We start from the raw sequence: 18,956 nt of genomic DNA on the forward strand, positions 1-18,956 counted from the left end.
AGGACAATATCAGGTGCGAAGGACTTTGGTAAGCAAAAGTTGTCCACTATTTCATTCTACATGTTGTTATATGAGACGCTTTCCCGTACACGGAGTTTGAAAGCCTAGCCTTCACCTCCTTCACCTCCTTTCTCTAGTCCCCCTCGATCTTGCAAGCCTTCACGAGAGATATAAAGAGATCTGAGGCAAGACCAATACGTGTAATCGTGGTATTCGACTCCCCTAGCTTCCCAAGGCTACGTGAGTAAGATGGACGAAGTGATAAAGACATCAGTGAAATGAAATGACGCGAAGCGGTATCCGACGTCCAACCCGGTACACCTGCGTCTGTTTCAAACCTCACCGTTCCAGTCCACGAAAAGACTAATTGGGCTTGCGCCCACATCCGGGGGTCGGATCCCGTCGTCCACTGACTATAGTCACCAATTCCCCGAAGCCCCATACCCGAAGTTCCTAATGCTGGGTCTGACTCTGAACCAGGGATGCCAACCCCATGGACATTGTGTGTCGACCCAGTTCCTGAGAAAGACAAGCTGAGAAGGCCGCCAAACCACACCAAGGAGGCATGGGCGAGGGCTGACTCAGGGGGTTGAAAGATTGTTCGAGGGGGGGAGCTCTTTGCCTATCCAAGACATTTTGAATCAACCCCCTCCCCCCCCAAAATCCTCGATCTAAGCAAAGCAATGGCCCGAACGGTGCAGATTGATTCTGATCGAGGGAGAGACACGAATTCAAAGAGCGGTGGCCGAAACATGTGGTAGACGACCGACCCGTGCCATGGGATTTGAAATTTCCTGGATCCCCGATCAGCATGGGGAATGCGGCATTGATTGGTTCTGGGGTTTTGGTGCATCTTCCCAAAGGGGTTGAGTGCAAGTGACACATCACTTAAGACAACATCAGCAGAGAGAATTGCAATCCTGGCTCGTCTCTGCTGTCGTCAGTATGCCCGTCTGTCTCAAACATCTCCTGCACGTCAACGGCACTACCTGCAGCAGGCTGGGCTGATCATACTGCAGGAGAGGAAGACGGAGGGGGTTCCCGAAGAAGGGCGTGCCTAAGACGCAGTCTGCTGACCTCTTCCACGTACGGGACGTTGCAGGCTACACGAGCCGCTGCACACTCAGATCACTGGCAAGACACTACGAGCCAGGCAACTGCGAAGCACGGGAGATGGCTTGTCGATCACCATATGTATGTATATACAGCAGAATAAAATCGTTTTGCCTCCCACGTCCCCGGTGACCACTCTTCACCACCGACGGATTAGACCGTATGCCATTGCCATGCTATGATTGAAAACAAATGTTCCTTAACAATTCAGAATGCTTGAGGGTACCGTTGAACTCCTGTTCCTTCCACTCTACCGGATAGAGCCAATCGATATTCTTTGTGACAGTGAAATAAATCATCAAGTGTCAGGACGCCTTCCCTCTCCTGTGTTCTTTTTCTGCGCCCAATTCGAGTGAAACAAGACAGGATAGGTTCGAATCCAAGGTTTAGTTAACACGGCGTTCACACCGCCGACTAATCATCTCACCATCCACCTCTTGTTGGTATAAGCCTTCCTCTTGAACTACTACTCCGTATCCACTCAGCCGCAGCTGCTTCGGCTGGAATGAAATGGTCTCTTTTCTTGCTGAAGTCTGCTGCCTGGGTAGCATCTTTGGACTGTCGTGCCATCCTAGACCAGGCCCCCAATCCTATGGGGAGGGCGGCTTCTGATGCCTTACCCGGGGATGATCTTGTCTTTTCCGCTCGACCCCTGCGAGCTCGTGCTGTTGCGGCTATTCGCGTGGTATGACATAATCTCCGGCTTGAGGTTCTCGTCCATCGATGAGGTCGTCCCCTGACGTTGCGGCGCCTTCTTGGTGAGGACTGCTCTGGGCTTCTCTGCTGGCAGCGACTCGGTGCTAGTGCGTGTCTTGGTGAGTTTGCGCAATGCGCGTTTCTGTGAGGGAGCCTGCGATTGCGTCTCGGCTACCAAACTTGTATCAGTAGTCGACCTTGTGTCGCTCGATATTTGACTGGGCGCCGCGGTGCTGCCCGACGGTCGACTGTACGCCGGATTCTCCCTGATTGGCAGGTGAAAGCTTGCCCCAGCACCGTTGAGATCAGTAGTAGCGTACGCCGGTAACGCGGAAGAAGAGCGTACGGCGTCGGAAGACGAAGCGGTCTAAGTGGCGGTTAGCGTGGGAGCCTCGAGAACCCGACCAGGGTCTGGCTTACGGATACCTGAGGGCTGATGTAGGTATCCAGCTTCTTCTTCAGCACCTCGGAGCGCACCGGCTTCGCGAGGTAATCGTTCATGCCTGCCGCCAGACACTTCTCGCGGTCTCCCTGAATGGCTGACGCTGTCATGGCGATGACGAGTATCTTGCGCACGACGTCTATGGGGTCCTTGCGGATCATTTTGGTCGCCTCATATCCATCGAGCACGGGCATCTGCACATCCATGAGGACCACGTGGTACGGCCGACCCTCCCTCGCCTTCTGGCGCAAACCTTCCACAGCCTTGAGGCCGTTCTCGTAGGCATCGACAGTGGTGTAGCCCAGGCGTTGCGCGTACTGGATGGCAATCTTCTGGTTGATGGGGTTGTCCTCTGCGATGCAAATCCTGATCTGGTCCTTGGAGATGGCGGTAAGGTCCAGGAACGGATTTGGCGACGAATCACGCTCGGCGAGGTAGGCAGAGCGCTCGACGGCTGGCGGGGATTTCATTTGCTGTGCGTCGCCGGCGGATACGTCGGACTTGGCCTTGTCGAAGGTGACCTTGAACCAAGCCGTCGTCCCTACGCCTTCCTGACTGTCAAGCTGGATCTTACCCTTCATCATCGTTTCAATTAAAGACTTGCAGATGCTCAGGCCGAGCCCGCTGCCGCCGTACTTGCGGGCCGTGCTGGTGTCTGCCTGGCTGAACGGCTGGAAGAGCTTGGCCAATTGCTGCTGAGGAATGCCGATGCCTGTATCCTGTACCCTAAACAGGAGCGTAGCTTTATCGTTGGTCTCCGATTCGACACGGGCCCCGATAGTTATGGATCCGTCCTCGGTAAACTTGAGACTGTTGCTGATGAGGTTGCCCAAGACTTGGTGAAGTCTGATAGGATCCCCAAAGATGAGCATCGAGGGCAGGTCAATGTCTTGTATAATCTTGACGTTCTTCTGCTTCGTCTTTTGCCGGTTGCTGTAAGACACGGCCCGCACAACCTCGCGGACCATTTCCTCGGGGTTGAAGGCGATGACGTACAGTTTCATCTTGTCAGCCTCCATCCTGGAAAAGTCGAGAATATCATTGATGACAGTGAGCAGAAGCTCCGCGGATACCTTGATATTATCCGCCATTTCTTGCTGATCCTTGTCTAATTCGCTGTCCTTGAGCAGTTCGGAGTTCCCAATGACACCATTAAGAGGCGTGCGCAGCTCGTGAGAGACGTTGGCCAGAAAGATGGATTTGGCCTTAGCAGCCTCTTCGGCTAACTTGACATTGCGCTTGGCCTCCGCTTCGGCATGTTTGGCCTTGGTCTCTGCCTCGAGAGCCTTGGCCAGCGCACGTTTCTGCAGGGCGACCATGGAAACGTTTTCTGCGGAGACCTTCTCGACGGCTTTCATGGCCAGGGCGTTGGAGTAACTGATGCCAATCTGGTTAACCAACAACTGCAGGACAGAAACGTTGCGGTCAGTGAAGGAGCCCGGCTCGCCCTCGAGGTACAAGACACCGAGGAGCGGCTTGGAGCCGTGGCAAATGGGAATCGCGATGATGGCCTTGCTGAGGACGTTCCGCTGCAGCCAGGCCTCACTCACGTTCCCAAACCGCTCGTCGCTGATGATGTCGGGGATGAACACTGCCTCTCGAAAACGGGTGCAGTAGAGGATGACGTTTTCAGCGACAAGTGATGTGCCTGCCAGGGGCACGCCTGGAATATGCGCCGACGCGCCCCTTTCCGGGTCGCCACTAGCTGCAAGACACCAACCAGACTCGTCCGAGTCCTGAACGACGATGGCAGCGAGTGTAGCCGAGCCGCCGCAGGTCTGCAGGATGACGTCGCACATAGTCTTGAGCAGTTCATCGACCCGGAGGACGCCAGAGATCACCTGGGAGGAGAGCAGAATCGCATGCAGATCAATCATATCAAGTGCAGGTAGACCTGCCCCAAGTTCGTTGTGTTCGTGCATTGAGCCGCGCCACGCACCAATCCGCTCGCCCTTGATGTCGGCGATGGCGGTGTGGTTGGACTGCTGGAGCCCCTCTGGGCCTTCTTCGCCCTCGACGACGCGGTAACCGACTGTACCACTGTCACCGGCAAAGTCTGTCTGCACGGCGGCGTTCGTTGTTCTGGGGTTTCTTGCGGGACTGTGAAGTAGGACAGCGTGCTCCTCTTCGAGGCGTTCAGCGACGGCGACAGCTCCGAACTGGCGGTAGAAAGCAATGGCATCCCGGAACGCAGAGCGGGCCAGTCGTCGGGCCTTGCGTCTGACGAGCGTACCCGCCATCAGCGTGTTGCCTACCGCCGCCTCAAACAGGTAGTTGTGCTCCTCGGCGTTGTCCAGAGCCTCTTCGTACAGCTTAATGGCGCCGCCGTAATCTTCCGTCAACTCAGCGATCTGTGCCTCAAGTATTTTGGACCATGACATGTAGTTGACCTCGGTATAAACCTCCCACTCCTTGATTCTCTTGGTCAGCTCGCGGAGCTTGTGCAGAGTAGTGTCAGTTTCGTTGGTCAGACTGTTGGGGTCCAGTCGGGGATCGTTGAGCTTGCGGAGCATGCTTCCCGCGAGCGCAAGACCGTAGAAAAACATGACTAGCCTGCTGTTGCGAGCGGACCACAGGTTTTGGATGGTCTCGAAGCACGCCTGGCCGATCTCGATGGCCCGGTCATAATGCCCATAGATGAACAGTGGCACAATCTCGATGCTCTCGTACCAGAGAATCGACCGGTTGCCGTTCTGCGTGTTGGCCTCTAGCCACGACTTGTAGTTGGCTGAATTATGCTGCTCGTCAGTCATGACCTCGAGGGGCTCGGTGGTTCGAGTCTTTCCCTGCAGGGCACGACACGCCTGTCGGATCGAGATGAGAAGGGTGCCACCCCTCGTGTCTCGATGCCAGTTGGGGATCTCTTCGCAGCCGTACTGGCAGAATGCCTCCAAGTCGGAGCAGTTTTCGCTGGCAAAGAACTTGAGCTGCGCCGCCAGTCCGAAGCTTAGGATCGAGGAAATTCTATCGCCGGCCGCTGCTGCGTAGTCGACCGAACCCTCCAGATGGCTTAGCGCCACAGCCACCGGGACCTGGACGTGCCCGATAAAGTTGGCATACAGCATGTAACCCCTAGCCATGGAGAAGGGGTCGCGGTAGCGATCAAGTAACTCGATGCAGACGTTGCCTACCTCGACGGCGAAGGTGACCATGTTGAATCTAGCCAGAGCAATCAGGCCGAGATGGAGGAACGCCATCCCTGACTGCGGAAAGGCGCCATGGGTGAGATGTAGGTCTAGCATGACGAGAGAGAGGTGATAGAAGCGCAGGTAGTCGCTCCACCACGCGGCACTAACGGTCTCCGCCAGGACGGCGCCGACAGATGGCAGAGCAGGGTCCAATGACTGGGGCGGATTCAGAAGTTCATTCTTGTCCATGGTTTGTATCTTGACAGACATCTTCTCGAACTGGTCGTCACAGTTCTCGAATGTCGGATTATCGTCGAACTGCACATCCAGAGCATGTAGACATTCCTTGAGTGACTCGAGGGCTCCTTTGGCGTCGCCGCATTGCGCGAGGGTTCTGGATTGCAGGACATAGGCTGGCGCCTTGTCGAGGGGGCTGCGCGCGCACTCGAAGATGGTGTCGAGCAGAGCGTTGGCGGCTACATGGTTGCCCATGTAGAGGTAGCATTCGGCAGCTCTCAGGTGCAACTGCATAGTCTCATCGTAGGAGACGTCCTCAAGCTCGTCATTCCAGGGGTCCGGTTGGAGGAGTGCGACCGCCGTGCTGTATAGCTTAGAGGCAGTTGGACGGGCGCAGTTCTCGACCGCCGCTTGGGCGCACTCGAACAGTAGCTTACGATATGGCCGGCGCTTGAAAACGCGCTTCTTAATAATATCAACAGACTCGCAAATATGCGAGGCTGTGTTGTCTTTCGCCTTGGGGTCCGCCGAATAGTACTTCAACAGTGTCTGTGCAATTACAAAATGCATCTTGCGCGCGTTGCACTCTTTCAGCGCTGCCGACGCCTGAATGAATCGGTCGTGAGCAAAGCGGAACCTGTCGTCTGTCTCGCTCGGTATGATGATATATGCCTGGACAGCCGCTTGTAACCCGTTGATTGCCTCCTGCTGGGTATAGGATGCGTGGTATTGCTCGTTGCCTGGTCCTCGACAGCTGGCCTCGTCTTCGCCTTCGTCTTCATACTGAAATTCGCCGCTCAGAAGTCGTGAAATGAGCTCAAATGAAAATGATGACCCCAATAGAGCAGCCCAGGCGAGAATTGCTCTGGATGCCGGCGGCAGCTCGTTTAGCCTGCGGGTGATGAAGCCAGTGTCGAGTATATCGTAGTCGCTCGCACCCTTGAAGTGCTCGAACAGCCTGTCAAGGTCGAAATGCCAGTTGCTGTCCCTATAGTCGTACCATATGCACCTTTTCCTATAGCACGCACTCAGCATCTCCCGCATATAAAATGGGTTGCCTGCTGTTTTTGATTGAATAACGATCGCCAACGGAAGAACCTCCTCTTTGGGTCTGCATAACGTAGTCGCAACGTATTGGATTATGTCGTCCTCGCCCAGGGGGGTAAGTTTGATGCGCGTGGCCACTGGGCCTCCTGACCTAGGGAACTCTGCACATCGTTAGTATACAGTGCTAATCTCTCGAGGGCCGAGAACTTACCTTCGGATTCAGGGGGATGGATAATGGACTGGACCCGCTCAGGAGACAGTTCTTCCGGCCTGTAAGTGATGATGACGACCATTTTCATCCGCGCCCCAATAATCTGACTAATCAGCTCCATTGACTCGTCGTCGGCAAAGTGAAGGTCGTCTAGCACGAAGCATATAAACTTGTGAGACGTAAACATGCGTAGCACATCAAGGAAGGTATTCATCAACCGCATTGTCTTCGTCGTTCCACCTGCTCGCAAAAAGTCCTGGGATGCCTGTGACGATATAACGTTGGGCTTCGTCAGGCGCCCGGGGGAGCTTCCTGGCGATGATCCGCGCCTTTTGAGGCCGGCTCTGATGCTCCGGGTCTGGGCCACGCTTTGTGTGATGGAGACGGATCTAGGAACCGGACTGTCAAGGGCACCGAGGAGAAAGTCAGGTAGCCCGAGGACTTTGTGGAGCGTCGGCCACACGGGACGAACATAATGCTTCAGTGCCTGGTGGAACTGCGTGTCCGTGTTCCGCTCGCCAAAAACCTGCTTAAACAGAGACGACAAGAGCTTGAGCAGCGGCCCAAAAGCAGTACGGCGAGCCGTGTCGAACTTGGCCGTGGCGCAGTAACCTCTCCGCCTGGCCTCTGCAAGTACAGACTGATAGAGGCAGCTCTTGCCGAGGCCACCGGCCCCTTCCACGAGAACGATTTCGCAGTGCCCGCGTCTCCGAAACTTGGCCGAACCAAGCTGGCGAGACAAGCTCGAGGATGTTGACTCAACAGCACTGAGCCGATTGCTGTCTGTGGGCGTGCTAATGCCGTCGGCAAGGCTCCGCGTCTCGATCGACACCGAATGATGCCTCTCCCACTGTCTATCCCACGGCCTCGTCATACGCCCAAATGGCCCCGAATTGGACGAGGCGATGGTGTCTGCTGATATTGTCTGAGTATCGGACAGAACGGAAGGCACGAAGCTAGCCTTTGACTGCCTAGGGTCAGAGGATGTAGTATGTGTGAAAGAGCCGCTACGGCGGGTGGTGCCTTCTGCAGAGCTGGCCCCTTCACTCGACAAGTCACCGCAGTCGGGCAGCTCAACCGAGAGTTGTGATCCATCTGAAAAGCGGTTATTTGTCGACTTTTGATTCATGGAGTGGCTCTTGGCAACCCGCTCAATCACTCTAATCACCTCTGCTCTCTCCTTCTGCCGCCCAATCATCATGCTGGGGAGGATGAAAAACGACGAGATGTCCTTTTCTCCGATCTTCCACTCCTTCAACGCCAACCAGTCGCCATCAGTCAGGAACTGCTGCACCTTGAGCAAGTCGTGCTTCAAACCGCTAGCCGAGTGGTATCGATCTGCGACGGTCTTTGCAGTGCATTTTTGGATGATGCGGCCTATGACGTCAGGTATGTCAAGCCGGACTTGCGATACGTTGGGAATCCTCCGTCCAAGAACGCCCTGTACGATATCCAATGGTGTCTCCCCCTCGAAGACAGGCTGCTGTGTGAGCAGGGTCCATAACACCACTCCTAAGGAGTAGATGTCGGTCCGGCTATCGGGTTCAGCCGGCATACGCCCTGTCTGCTCCGGGCTGATGTATAGAAGCTTGTTCTTGGCGCCCAGCTCTTTAGACAGGCTCGACCACGACGTACTAGACAGACCACCCTCGAAGGACCTCGTTCCAGTGCCAAAATTGATCAACTTGACAGAATTTGTTTCAATGTTGAAGTGGAAAGCGTCCGGCCGAATCTCCCCATGCGTCATCGCCTGCCCATAGTGGAGTATCTCAAGACACTGACTTGCGCCGATGGCAAAGTCGAGAAAGTACTGCAGGTCTATCGGGGGCTTCAGACGGAAGCTCGCCTTGCGATACGCCTCATACCGCTCGTCCACCTTCCTGGCCTTGTAGAATGCCGGTCCCATATCCATGAGATCAAACAGGTAGTTCTGGCCGGGGTGCTGGTAGATGGCGACAACAATGGACCCGCGGTCGCCTGAGTGGGGGGCGAGGCGGACGAGGTCGAGAGGCTTGACTATGTGGTGCCCATTGGGATCGGCCGTGGCGAAGAGGTTCTTAGCTATGTGGAACGCCCTTTCTTCCCGGAGCACATGGTATGAGACACGGGCAACAACGGGCTCCTCTATGTATGATATCTCAGCAGCGCCGGAAGGGATCGGCGGCGGCGGCGACGTGGCCGAGAAGTCACTACTGGCATCGCTTGGAATACCTGAGTGGAGGCTTGAGGAGCTCGCATGTTCGGAGGGCGACGGCCGGCCGGATTGTAGCCTCGCGGTCGAGCCGGGACTCGAGGCATGGTGGGTCGAAGAAGACGGCTGATAGGGCGACACGAATCTGGTGCCGCAAAGGTGCCTGTGAAGCGCATGTTAGGTATCGCGTCAGGGAGAGAGCAGGATAAAGGAGGCTATTATGCCTGCCGTAGAGGGGACGCACCAGATGTCGTAGGATGTGTGGAAGGGGAGCCGGGACTCGTCCCAGGTGTAGCCGGCGATCTGGCGAAGGCGCTCAAACAAGCGCGAGGGTGGGTCGAAGTGGTCGTCCGACCCGATGGCAGCGCCGTCCATCATCGGGGCCGGTCATAGGCGCAAGCCGGAGCTTGGAGACCGAGTATGGGTGTTGGTCGTGGTGGTGGTGGGGGTATATGAAAGGGATTGGGGCTTAGTCGAGTTTCGGTAGAGCCGTCGTCGTCGTCGTCGTCGTCGTCGCGAGAGGTAGAATGACAAAGGTCAAGTCGTGACGTTCATCTAGACACTACTGCCCAGGTCATGTTTTCATTGAAAATTCCGAGGCGTAGTGGAGTTATGACAATGGGGGTGGTTGAACGAAGAATTGTATGGCTTCGTATCGCTGGTGTTTTCTGATCGAGCATGCAGGGCCCCGCAACGGCCGAGTCTGCGCGCGCGCGGTCGGAAAGAGGTTCGAGGGGCCAGTTCTTGGCCTTGTGGTGAATGCAGAGGACAACGGTGACGGGCCCTCGAAGAACAAAAGTTCGGTAGGGAAAAGGCACGACGGGGCGATGCGTCGGAGAAAGCGTCGTCGGGCGACGGACGGAACGAGTGAGCAGCTGTCGTCGGAGGACGAGCAGGAAGTTGAAGTGCTGATGTTTAACCACTGATCAGTCGAGTGAGAGAGACGCAGCATGGGTAAGGGTGGGCAGGCTGAAGCAGCGAGCAGGCACCCCTGGACAGTGCAGAAGAAGAACAGGGCTTCCTCCCAGCACACCAGAGGACTACCTAGGAACCAAGGAACTTTCCCGGCTTGTACACCCTGGAAGCTGAACCGACCAAGACCAAAGACACCGCAAGGCAATGCAACCTCTCCGCTGCCGTGCGCTATTCTTCCAAGGCATGAAAGACTATCAAGTCCAGAGTTGCACTGAAGCGCGATGGTGTGCCTGCATTAACTCTCGGCCAGCTGTCTAACAGTGGGAGATGGAAAACACCTCATCAAAAGGAAAGGGGGGAAGCACTTTGAAGGACCAGGACGGGTTCAGCGTGTTCCACATAGTGGGCGCGCACAGAGTGTCAAACGCCGCCCCCATCAGTTCAAACAGCGAAACCTTGGTGCCGCTATTAAACACAAACAAGTCCCCACGCCGGCCAACGTCTCTCGTCCGTCTCTGCCAAGGGCTCTTAGTCAAATGATAGCTCGGATATACTCCGCGGCATAGGGTTACATATTGTAAGTACAAAGCGTACATCAAGCATTCTTCATCGGCACAGAAAATATTGATTGACAAAAAGTAACGAGCACGAAGGAAAACTGCCAATGTAAGCCCTTGTCACAGTAGTGGAGAGGAAACAAGCAAGCAAGCAAAACAATCTACAGGTACGTACTCTGTATTTGGGGACTCTGGACCCTCGACAGCAAGTCTAGCCGTCATTGCCGTTCCCTTTCCTTCTGACGCCTTCCACCAGCAGACAGGCAAACACATAGTTTAGGTACCTATTCATCATCAGCACAGTGGTAGCCGTTTGCAGTTGGCAATGATAGTCAGGCACCAGACAAGCAACCTCGGTTCCTCGTTGGCCAACTCGGACGTATGTGTATCGAATTTGGCCATCGGCGACATTAGCTAGCCGTCAGCAGTGAGTGAGTCGTCCCAATGGAAGAGGGGTTGGCACAGAACAGGCTATGGTTACCCGTCCGTCATATCAACTCTCCGCATCAGTGACAGGGTGACAGACAGGTGGGAATGACTTCTTCCCACCTCGCCCACTCACGCGATTTCTGCGTATGGATACGGACTCCCAATGTCTTGCCAGAACCCTTCCTCACACAGCCATTGGGGCTGCCGTGAAAAAGTGGACACCAAAGCTGCAAAACTTTCTTACTGTCTCCTCGTCTTGGTTGCAAGATGATCCGCATCCTTTGTTCCTTTTTTTTTCATCCGGGCTGTTTCTATCGTTTCTCCCCGTAACTTCTTTGCTTCGACCGGACTTTGGGTCCTGGTTTGCAAAAGAGGCCGTCAAACTGTCGACCGCTCCTGTCTCAACCTATACCCGGCCATCATCCCACATTTCTTGTTGTAGCTCCGAGTATCGAACGAGACCTGGCCCAAACAACAGTCAGCGCAGGGACTCGGTACCGGCTCTGGTTCCTACCTACGTAGGTAGTAGGTACATTACTTAACTAGGTACCTAGATACCAAACGGTAATCCCCTTCCCCAACGATCCGCGACTCATTTCCTCCAGCAACCCCCTGCTTCCCCTCGACTTCTTCCCAGTTCCCAGTTCTGGAACTCCCCGTTCTGGCTTCCCAAGACGATGGAAGTCTGAAGGAACACAAGATAGAAGCCTCCGTCTCATCCCTTCACGATCGCTGAGAACCTGAGTCGCGGCACACCTACTCCCAATTCTCTGGTAAACGATTTATACTTTCGTTAGCAATTTGTGACCAGTGAGAATGATGTCATTGGTGCTTTGTCTGTTTTCGGCCTGCGCTACCACCACCACCACCACCACCGACTTGCAGTTCCGTCCAAGAACATCAATGTCTGATTGCGCGTTTTACAGGAGAAGACACCCGTGTAATTAGCGTTGGGTCGTTTTCCTTTTCCGCATTCCTATTTTCGTCCAATGGGTACAACTTCTTGGCCCCAGGGTTGGCGCATTGTTATCAAGTACCCACAAAGACCCTAATAGCGATGGCCTTGTGGGAAGTGCAATAGTGTTCCCTCTTATTAAGACCCTGAGCCACTTTTCAGTATGGCGCAAAAACTTGACGGTTTCTGACGGGAACCAGAGCCGCATTGGGATGAACATGAGCCTCGTATTGACTAGCGATGGCGACTCGTTCCTTCCTGATCTTCCTGATCCTGGTGAGCCTCGTTGCTTGCTCACGTGAGAACCACCGAGGGCCTATCAGGGAAACAAGCATACAGATTCGGTAACACTTGGGCCGGACGCTAGTAACCGAGCCGCATCTGTTGGCGACGATCGTTAATTACCCGTCTGCCCTCAGCTGCCGCATGCGCGGGCCGAACTTATGCAGGTCTCACGGTCAACGTCGTTCTGGAACGATTGTGCAGAGTCCAACGTTCCGTGTATACTCTATTTAGGTATCCCGTTTGAAAGGACCCGTGCCTCCCGCGTCTAAAGTTGCGCACGACTGTTCAACATCATCGTGGGTATGGCGCAGCGAAGTGATTTTCCCCCAATTCAACAGCGCGAAACTCCCAGGTATTCTTGTATGCTTAGCCAAATCACCCTTCTCACTCCCCAGAGCTTGCTTCCTACTTCCATTGCTCATGCTCATACTTAAATGCTTTACAGCAAAAAGACGAAAAATTCCATGCGCTTTTTCCTTCCTCCTTACATGCCACAAGCTTACTTGCTGTGCGAGGGCAGGGCGCCAAATGCGAACGACTGTGCCAGGCGGCGCTCCTCATTCTTGCGGCTGTTGACGAAGTCGGGGTAGTTGAGGGTAAGCTCGACGGCGCCGTTGACAATGTTGTCGACAGCCTCGACACCGAGCATGAACGAGTGGTCCTGGTTGCCGACCTCGTATCTCCAGCTGCCGAAACGGCCGCGAGAGTAGATGCCCTGGTCAAGAAGCTTAGGCAAGAGATCCTTAAGGACACCCTCTCTCTCGAGCGAAGGGGTGGGGTAGCCGTGGTTGAAACGGCGGTGGTAGGTGGAGACGATCTCGTCCTCGGGCTTGATCATCTCGGTGTTGATGAGACCCTGGATGCACTGCTCGAGGATCTTCTCCTGGTCAACGGGCTTCATCGAGGACTCGGAGACCTCGAGCATGATGGACCAGTAAGGACCCTCCTTAGCGTCGGTCGACTCGGCCTTCTGGCCGTTGGCCAGGTACAGCGTGGGCAGTTTCTTGCCAGCCTCGGGCTGGTTGTAAGGAGAGTAGTTGGAGAAGATGGTGGCGCGGTAGAAGGGGCAGTTGTCCTCGGGGAAGTACAGCCAGCACTTGTCACCGATACGCTCGGGGCGCTCACCGCGGATGCCGACTCCGATGACGTGGGTCGACGAGTAGAACAAACCCTTGGACAGGCTGACGAGCTCCTGGTTGCCCATGCGCTCAACAAGCTGGTCGACGTTCATTGTCGAGACGAGCTTGCCGTACTGGACGGTGGTGCCGTCGGCAAGAGTAACAATCTTCTTGTCGGCATCGACCTTCTCAACGGTACCCTTCTGGCCGTAGCGCGTCTTCTCCTTGGGGAGGGTGTTGGCAACGGCAATCCAAATACCACCGGTTCCGTCGCGGGCGGGGAACTTGAAGGTAGCGTTGGGGCCCCAGTTTCCAGCGACCTTGTTCAGAACGACGTTCTCGGTGACGAGCTTCAGGTTGGGGGCGGCCACACGCTCGCCGAGCCACTGGCACTGCATCTGCAGGGGGTTAGCTCTCGCGTCCGGGCGAGTAGCGCGGGACTGCTTACCTTGGTCGTGGGAACAGCCCAGACCTTGTAGTTGTAGGGACGCATGAAGATGTCAGCGACACCCTCACCGCAGTTGCGAAGGATCCATTCATCAAAGTCCTTGGGCTTGGTGTTGGCGACACGGCACTCAAGGGCGGCGTCGATGAGGCCGTTCATGCACCTGACCTGGTCCTCCTTAGGCAGCATGGAAATGTTGTTCTGGAAGGGGTAGGGAACCCAGAGGCCCTTGTAGCGAACGTAGGAGATGCGCTGGTGCGTGAACCAGTCATCCTCCTTGGGGAGCGCCTCCTCGATGCAGTCGTCGAAGTACTTGTAGTGGGAAAAGATGACGTGGCCACCGACATCGTAGAGCTGGTTTTCAGTCTTGTTAGAAACGGTCGGTCGAACATAGCAAGACAAAGACTAGACTTACGAAGCCCTCGGGGGTAGTGTCAGTACCGGCAAGACCACCAGCTTTCTCAGCCGAGTCGACAAGCAACCATGAAGGACCGTTCTATAGTGGCAATTAGCATTGGACGTTTGGGGGTCCCAGAGTGACCGTGATGTGGCGGTGTGGACGCACAATCTGGTTCAAGCGCTTCGCAGCACCAAGACCAGTCGGGCCAGCGCCGATAACCAAAACATCAACGTTCCTGGGAGAGAGAGAAGTCAGCCGGGGTGTGGTTCTTCAACAACTACAATGGAATGCCAGATAGAGACGAAATAGCTGCCGCGGAATGAGTACCGTTGCGGTGGGCGGGAAAGATACTCACATGTCAGCCATGGTGGGGGACGTATGAGGTCTGCGTGGAAAATGCGAGGATGACACAAGGTCCAGAGCTAGACAAGAAAGACAGCGTCTCTTGGGGGGAGAGATCGCAAGATGGTGAGGCAAGAAGTTGAACCTGGAAAGAGAGCGGAGGGGTGTTTGGCAGCAAAGAGAGAAAGGAGGAGGGAAGGGCTGCGTGTTGGTGGATGCAGTGGCCGTTGCTGTAGATATGGGTTTCTGGTTTCGATGGGTTCCAAAGAAAAAGGGGAGACACTGACTGGCAAACTAGGTACCGTAGGTCTGTTGCGCTGGTGCCGCTGGTGCTGCTAGGTACACTGCTATTAGACTACCGTGCCTACTGCGGCTGCTGCTTCTCTTACTCTTACTTGGTCTTCCATCCTTCCTGCACCGCAACTGTGATGGAGGGGCCAAATTATTATTTGGGACAAGGGGTTTGGCGGGGCCCCCCTGGTCGACCGCGGCCATAAAAGTCCATCTTTCCTGCTGCAGGTACGTATCTCGGCTCTTAGTGCCAAAACCCGGGTACCTTAGGTGGTGTAGCTCCGTTCGGCTAAGACATGTCCCACAGCGATATCGCACAACATGAGGGCATTTGGATACGTACCTCAGTGGGGGTAGGGGTGGTGGCGTCGACTCTCTGGCTGGCCGTCTGCTGCTGCAGGTTCGAATTCTTCCTACACTACACTCACTACCAGAAGTCCTTGCTATGCCGAACACACGATGTACTTGCCTGCCTCTTGTGAGCACTTTTGCCTCATCCAAGACCTTTATCCGAGATACGGGCGAGACAGCCATGAGTAGCCTTTAACGTCCCTTACGTCGAGGTTTATGGCTTTGGCGCGCGGAAGACACGGGATTTTGTGACGTACGTACGTAGCAGAAGCTCTCTTCCTTGTTGCACCCTCTGACGGCACTTCCTACCGAGAAACAGTTTGCTCGATGATTAGCCGCTCATCCCTGGCTCTCTGGATGCCTGCGAACCGCAAACCTACTGCCGGTCCCTTGTGTCCTGCAAGCCAGCTTGCTTGTTTGCCCACCCCTCACTCAACCTCTGGACCCTGGGCAAGAGAGGGATGCAGCTATACAGTGATAAACTACCTGTATGTACAAGTCGCTGCAGGAGGGGGCAACGGATGACAATGTTACAGCCACAATGGTGGAGTGCCGGAAGCTTGCCTGCAACATAGAGCCAGAAACGACCGGATTTCAGGTCTCCAGCAGCGGCACCGGACAAAAAGTCCTGCGACCCACGGTTGGTTACAGAATCCAGACCGAGTTCGTGATTGGTTCTGCCGAATGCCAGCTTTGTGAGACCGGAGTATAGAGGCAAGGGAAGCTGGAAGTAAGACACACGACGACGCCGGCTGGGTCGACTCAGCTGAACCATTACAGTGAGGCATTAGTGGTGTTGAGTACGTACGTGGATGAGATGATCTGAGGAGAGGGTTGTGGGGTCCGATGCGGGATGAAGGAGATATGGACATCCTCCGCTCTGGGTTGGGCCTGGCCTGTTGATGTCCGTTCATCCACATGTCTTTCTTCGTGCGGTCTGGAAACTGGGAACTGGAGAAAGGACTGTGGGGGGGTAATCCAGTTCGACTTCACTACCCCAAGTGCCCAAGCACTCGAGGACACGTTCCCTACATGCCGGTTTTCTTCTTCTTCTTCTCTCTCTCTAGTGTATGTGATAAGACAAGGTCCTCGTCAACTACGCACGCACACGTACCCGCACACTGCACTAGTAGGGGTACCGGATGCTTTGAGAAATAGCACTTCAAGACCCACCGTCCGCATTTCATAAACCCATCATGAAGGTAGACTTGCCGTCGTCCCTAGGGCAGACGCCTGCTAAGTAGTTTGTTGTACATACACGTTTGCTACCTTTGGCACTTTTAGATTGACTTTCGCAGACGTGCAGATCGTCCGTCGTAGTATAAGACAACAGACGGGCACAGGGAAGAGGCCACAAGCTTTTCAACTCAATCTCAAGAGATTAACAAGACGACCAGAAGCGCCCTCACCGAGGTTCCTTATTCTGAATGATGAATTTGAAATCTACACTGCCTGGACGGTGCACCACTGCATGGCACCCACCCACCACTACTTCGATCCGACCCTGATGGTAACAGACCGCCAAGACAAGACATGCTCGCTGACCGCCTTCTGTCGAGTAGGTACATCGTCTTGACCAATCCTGCGTGCACAGCTGCCAGAGTAAAGGAGCGAATCGACGCGGCTTCTGCAAGGTCCCTTGCAGAAGCCGCCAAACCACGCCCTCTGAGTGGCCAATTCACCTCGTGCGTTGGAGGTTGCCGGTACTGCTCACTGCTCGCTACCACTTTTCGCCCTATCCCGGACACGCAGATCCTGCTGGCTTCTGAAGCTCACGACTGTATTCGGACCCAAATGGGAGAGGTCGAAGACGTTGGCTTTACCGTATTTGCAACATCTTAACCCGGCGCCTTTGGCAGCCGGCAGTGAGCGGCGCCTTTGGTCGTTCCGGACCCTGGTGTGCCAACCTGGCTGCTACCCAGAAGTGGGCTTGGTGTGGCTTGCGCTAGTATTTCCTCACAACTCGAATCAAACCCACCGACAACCTGCACTCACACGTTATTTTCGCCTCCATTTCCCAGTCGGGCAGCTCCTATCCGTCTGAGGTACCCAGACTCGGCCTGTCATTGCATTGTTGACGTGTGCGTCCGTGCCGTCCTCCATCATCACATTATCGATCTTGGTGGCAGACCAGAGCAGGACGTACTCGTTTTAGCTATCGGGCATGATCCAGAACGAATTCCTGTTTGTTTCGCGTGCTCTAGGGCGCTCTTGGTGACATGGGTTCTGGGTAACCGCCATCAAGCATACAGCCCTAGTATGAGCTGCGATGCTCTTGATAACGGAACCCTGCCCGGCGTAATCTCATAAGATGAGCGCAATCCCACCTCAACTGGCACGCTGCAGCTCGCCATATTCCGTCATTCAAGCAAACTTTTTGGCTCTCATTTTGACGGTAATAAGGCTGTACTTTGTACAGTTCGACTCGGCCTTGCCACCGTTTCGACTGGAGACTCGACCGTTGTTCCTGAGTCGAGTGCGCGTTGATCCTGAGTCGCTGACGACACAACCGAAACGTGGTATCCGTCGAATCTGGACTCTGGTCATGTCCCAAACTGCCTTCGGCGCCACTCAGATGAGCCCGAGAAAGACGCGAGCGGAGTTGTGATTCGATGTCCCGTCGCCTCTACCCGCGGGACGGAGCTCCAATCGTTTGTTTGCGAAAGCCCATGTTCCAGCTGCTCATTATCATCAACCTCAAGCGTCGCCAATCAAGATGCAGACAGGGATGTCGTTGGTTACCTACTGTCCTTGTACCAGCTACCTAGTCTGCATCTCGCCTCCCATCTAGTGATCGCCGCTTGAGAAATTGAAGGCGACCTTTCTTATTCTTCTACTCGCCCATAACCCCCACGGCGACGAGCTTGTCGTGATGAGAGGATCATAGCGCAAGGGAGAGACGGCACTCGGGCCAGGTGCTACATTTGAACATCTGACAATCTGGAAAACATCCCCGTTGCTCGTTCTCCCGGTTCATTGTCGTCACCGCTGAGTTCACGTAAGTCAGATTGATGATGGAGCAGCCCAAAGTAATATCGATCCGCCAGTAGTTGTCGCGATCAGACGCCTTTCTGGGTCTCGGTCAGCTCTACTTGTTAGCGATGGACGTTTCCATCCCAATATGGGATTGCCCCTGCCTCTCATCTGCGGAGCAGCAAATGAGGCTGTGAAAGTCGATCATCAATGGACCATCGGTCCGCTGGTCTCTCTCTAGTCTCTTTATTGGAAGCACATCCGTAGACGCGCTTCCGAGCGTGCGTGTCCCCTCCACTGACAGTATCGAATGACATGCTCGAGGGCCTTCCCAGCAGCCGGCGCAGGGATTCGGGCCCCATCTCATCAGCACTCTGAAACAAACAGCCTGGATGTCTTGTAGATCGGCCGGGTCGGTTTCGAGGTGCCGCATGAACCTCGACGTGGCCAGTCATTGATTCAGGGAGTACTAAAACACTGGGTTTCTAATAACAGCACCCGTTCACCGGCAGAATGCTTATCGTTGTCGCCTGGCTAGTACTATGTAGGCCACATTGGTTTGATTGTGCCCTAGTCCGCCCAAAGACACTTGTTGGTATCATACGCAACCAGGCCGCGGGTACATGCTGGACGGCAACATGCGGCACTGTGGACAACTAGTCAGCGGGTGAGCGACTACCAGTATTCAAGCTACCTAGGCAATATAGCCGACTTGCAAGATGCGGGCTAGTAGATCTAATATCTCTCCTCGTCCCTTGCCTCGCTGACCTGTGCGTGGCGCTCCCGGTACTGCACAGAACACGCAGTCATTTGCATGCAGGTACACCCGA

The 18,956-nt window shown here is 55.0% G+C and overlaps 3 protein-coding genes across 3 annotated transcripts; all 3 read right to left on the reverse strand.

Moving 5' to 3' along the window:
• Window positions 1-1,472: 1,472 nt before the first annotated feature.
• LY79DRAFT_73130 (hsp90-like protein) lies at window positions 1,473-9,559 on the reverse strand. Its single transcript, XM_060565096.1, has 4 exons — window positions 9,310-9,559; window positions 6,875-9,228; window positions 2,230-6,824; window positions 1,473-2,176 (listed from the first exon to the last, which is right to left on the reverse strand). The coding sequence occupies exons 1-4, from the start codon at window positions 9,441-9,443 to the stop codon at window positions 1,730-1,732; spliced, it is 7,530 nt and encodes a 2,509-aa protein (XP_060416900.1). The 5' UTR covers window positions 9,444-9,559; the 3' UTR covers window positions 1,473-1,729.
• A 523-nt stretch (window positions 9,560-10,082) lies between these two features.
• Window positions 10,083-10,898, reverse strand: LY79DRAFT_544965 (uncharacterized protein). Its single transcript, XM_060557149.1, has 3 exons — window positions 10,794-10,898; window positions 10,634-10,704; window positions 10,083-10,557 (listed from the first exon to the last, which is right to left on the reverse strand). Exons 1-3 carry the CDS (start codon window positions 10,808-10,810, stop codon window positions 10,295-10,297), a joined length of 351 nt encoding a protein of 116 aa, XP_060416901.1. The 5' UTR covers window positions 10,811-10,898; the 3' UTR covers window positions 10,083-10,294.
• Window positions 10,899-12,705: 1,807 nt separating this feature from the next.
• Window positions 12,706-14,535, reverse strand: LY79DRAFT_667491 (UDP-galactopyranose mutase; the record flags this gene model as incomplete). Its single annotated transcript, XM_060563386.1, has 5 exons — window positions 12,706-13,722; window positions 13,773-14,123; window positions 14,185-14,265; window positions 14,335-14,404; window positions 14,525-14,535. The coding sequence occupies 5 exons, from the start codon at window positions 14,533-14,535 to the stop codon at window positions 12,706-12,708; spliced, it is 1,530 nt and encodes a 509-aa protein (XP_060416902.1).
• Window positions 14,536-18,956: the final 4,421 nt, after the last annotated feature.

The sequence above is a fragment of the Colletotrichum navitas genome (genome assembly GCF_030913465.1).
Source record: "Colletotrichum navitas strain CBS 125086 chromosome Unknown LY79scaffold_13, whole genome shotgun sequence".
NCBI classification, from domain to species: domain Eukaryota; kingdom Fungi; phylum Ascomycota; class Sordariomycetes; order Glomerellales; family Glomerellaceae; genus Colletotrichum; species Colletotrichum navitas.